This window comes from Malurus melanocephalus, unplaced genomic scaffold (genome assembly GCF_030028575.1).
Source record: "Malurus melanocephalus ecotype Western Australia unplaced genomic scaffold, MMel_1.1 scaffold_763, whole genome shotgun sequence".
In the NCBI taxonomy this organism is placed as follows: Eukaryota; Metazoa; Chordata; class Aves; order Passeriformes; family Maluridae; genus Malurus; species Malurus melanocephalus.
In genome coordinates this window covers 59934-62168 of record NW_026623995.1, presented here as the reverse complement: position 1 = coordinate 62168, position 2235 = coordinate 59934, and the positions used below count along the sequence as shown (strand labels likewise).

General features: G+C 44.2%; 1 protein-coding gene across 1 annotated transcript in view; it reads left to right on the top strand.

Moving 5' to 3' along the window:
- Positions 1-2235, top strand: part of STAB2 (stabilin 2) — a 79716-nt gene that overhangs the window by 51172 nt on the left and 26309 nt on the right. Inside the window, exons 38-39 of the mRNA XM_057384977.1 lie at positions 610-686; positions 2092-2217. Coding sequence (XP_057240960.1) covers positions 610-686; positions 2092-2217 — 203 coding nt within the window. The remainder of the gene's footprint in view (positions 1-609; positions 687-2091; positions 2218-2235) is intronic.

The window sequence follows — 2235 nt, the reverse complement described above, 5'->3', positions numbered from 1 at the left end:
TTTTTTTGCTAAATTTGGGATATTTTTGTGGTATTTTTTGGGGTATTTTTTTGGTATTTTTAAAATTTTTTTTGGGAGTATTTCTTGGGGAGGGCTCCTCCCTTCCACTTCTCCTGGGTGAAAATCCCAGCATTACAGCCCACAGGGCAGTAAAATCACACACTCACAGACAGGAGGCCAAACTGTCCATAAAAAAGCCAAATTTAAACCCAGAGGACTCAGAGGTCTGGCTCCCTGCCCTGTGCATCGTTGCTGCTGGGTCCCTCCATAAATTGCAAACAAAAACCGTGTGCAGCTTTTTGGGTGAGCGATGTGCAAGTTCTGGAGTTCTGCACCAAAAAAAAAAAAATAGGATGCTTAAAGACCAAAGCATGGAATTCTAATACCTAAAATAATACATCCAAAATCCATTTGAAAAGCTTAGTCCATCTAGGTCCATTTTTATGGTTTTAACTACGTCTTACTCTCAGGTGAAATACCTTGTTATTTCCACGCAGCATTACCTTTAGAACAATGCACAAAAACAAGGGCTGTACTAAAGACCTGACTGCTTTTTTTTTTTTTTTTCACTCTCTTTTAAATGTTTTCTCCCTCTTTTTATTCCATCAGTTGCCTTCTCCTGTCAAATGGCACTGCCTATTGCAAGTGTGCAGCTGGATTCGAGGGGAACGGGACATTCTGCACAGGCAAGTGAACTTGGTTTCTTCTCTTTTTGGGGAAAAAAAAAAAAAGAAAGAAAGCAAATAAACATTCTTGAAGCACTCTCTGGTCACAGGAGAGCTGGTGAGAGATGAGCAGTTCCCTGTGCACCAGTTAAAAACAGGAATTGCTGCCAGTTCACTCCAAAGAGCAGCCAACAGGTGTGGGTTCATGGCAAACAAAGGGCTCCAAGTTGTAGGGCATTGTGCTCAGGGAGGGCAGAGAAAAGGGAACGTGCTGTGCACAGCCCAGCCCCATTGTTTGCAGAGCAATGGAACCTGCTTTGGCACTTTTACTCCCTTTCCCAGCAAAGAGAGAACGATTCAGGGTGTTCTTTCCAGCTGTTGGAGGCTGTGYAGCTCTACCATATCCTCAGGTTTCTGGTGTGGTAAAATCCATTTCTTTAGCCCAGAGAGATTTAGRAGATCCTCAGAAGGGGGCAATAGCCCCTTGTCCTAGATGCTCCTCCAATAATCTGGGTTATCCAAAACAGACTGCTTCCAGCTATAATAATCATAATTGTATTTTTTCTTAATTCTTARCTGATTAAAACACTAATGCTTTTGAGAAGAGAAGCCCATTTTTCTGCTCACTCACAATGACTGGCAGGGGCCTAATCCCAGATGTTTTACTCATCCTGCTTTCATTTTCTTTTTTGGCACAAGACCACCAAATCCATTTAAATTGACTGAAGGGCAATTCCCGTGTGCAGGAAGAGCTGGGTCACCAGTGACTCTGCACTCACCCTTGTTCTCCTCCACAGCACTCCAAACTAGTGGCAGGGAAAATCAACTCCCTGCTTTGAAGTTGCTGAAACAGCTTTTTAGGGTAATTTGAAGCAAAAAAATTAAAGCAATGTTCAAGCTGGTTTGATTGACACTGTCGACCAGATGAGGTTCCCTCTCTGCTCTCCAGTTGTGAGCATCCAACTCATCCAGAGCTGGAGGAACAATCTGAGTATCCATCTGAATAATAAACAGGATTTTCTGTCACAGGAGGGGCTGGGTGTTWTAGTTTAGGCCTCCTGCAAGAGGAGTTATGTGATCTGTGTGCAGAATATAGGTAGTGCAGAAAAAGCTTGAATGGCCATTTAAACTAGAGAAGAACGTGGAGATCCCTTTTATTGGTGTTTTGTTGAAATGAGCAGAACTGGAAGATGGAAAGTGASTGAAAGGCAGTCCTTCCACAGTGGAAACATCATCTCAGCTTTCCCCCTTGGAACAATAATAGGTATTAAATATCTGGCACTAACAAAGTCCGTGGTCTCTTAAATCAGAAAGACYCTGTGTTCCAAAAAGTCAGTAAATCCCTTCTAAAAATGGAGACAGATGCTCATGAGCAGCAAKAAGGCAGTGCAGCACACTGATTTAACTCTGTTGATGTCCTGCCCAGCCATCAATGCCTGTGAGAGCAGCAACGGGGGCTGCTCTGCCAAGGCCGAGTGCAGGAGAACGGCACCGGGGAGCAGAACCTGCGTGTGCAGCCCTGGATACACCGGGGACGGGATCGTCTGCCTGGGTGAGAACAACCTGCCTC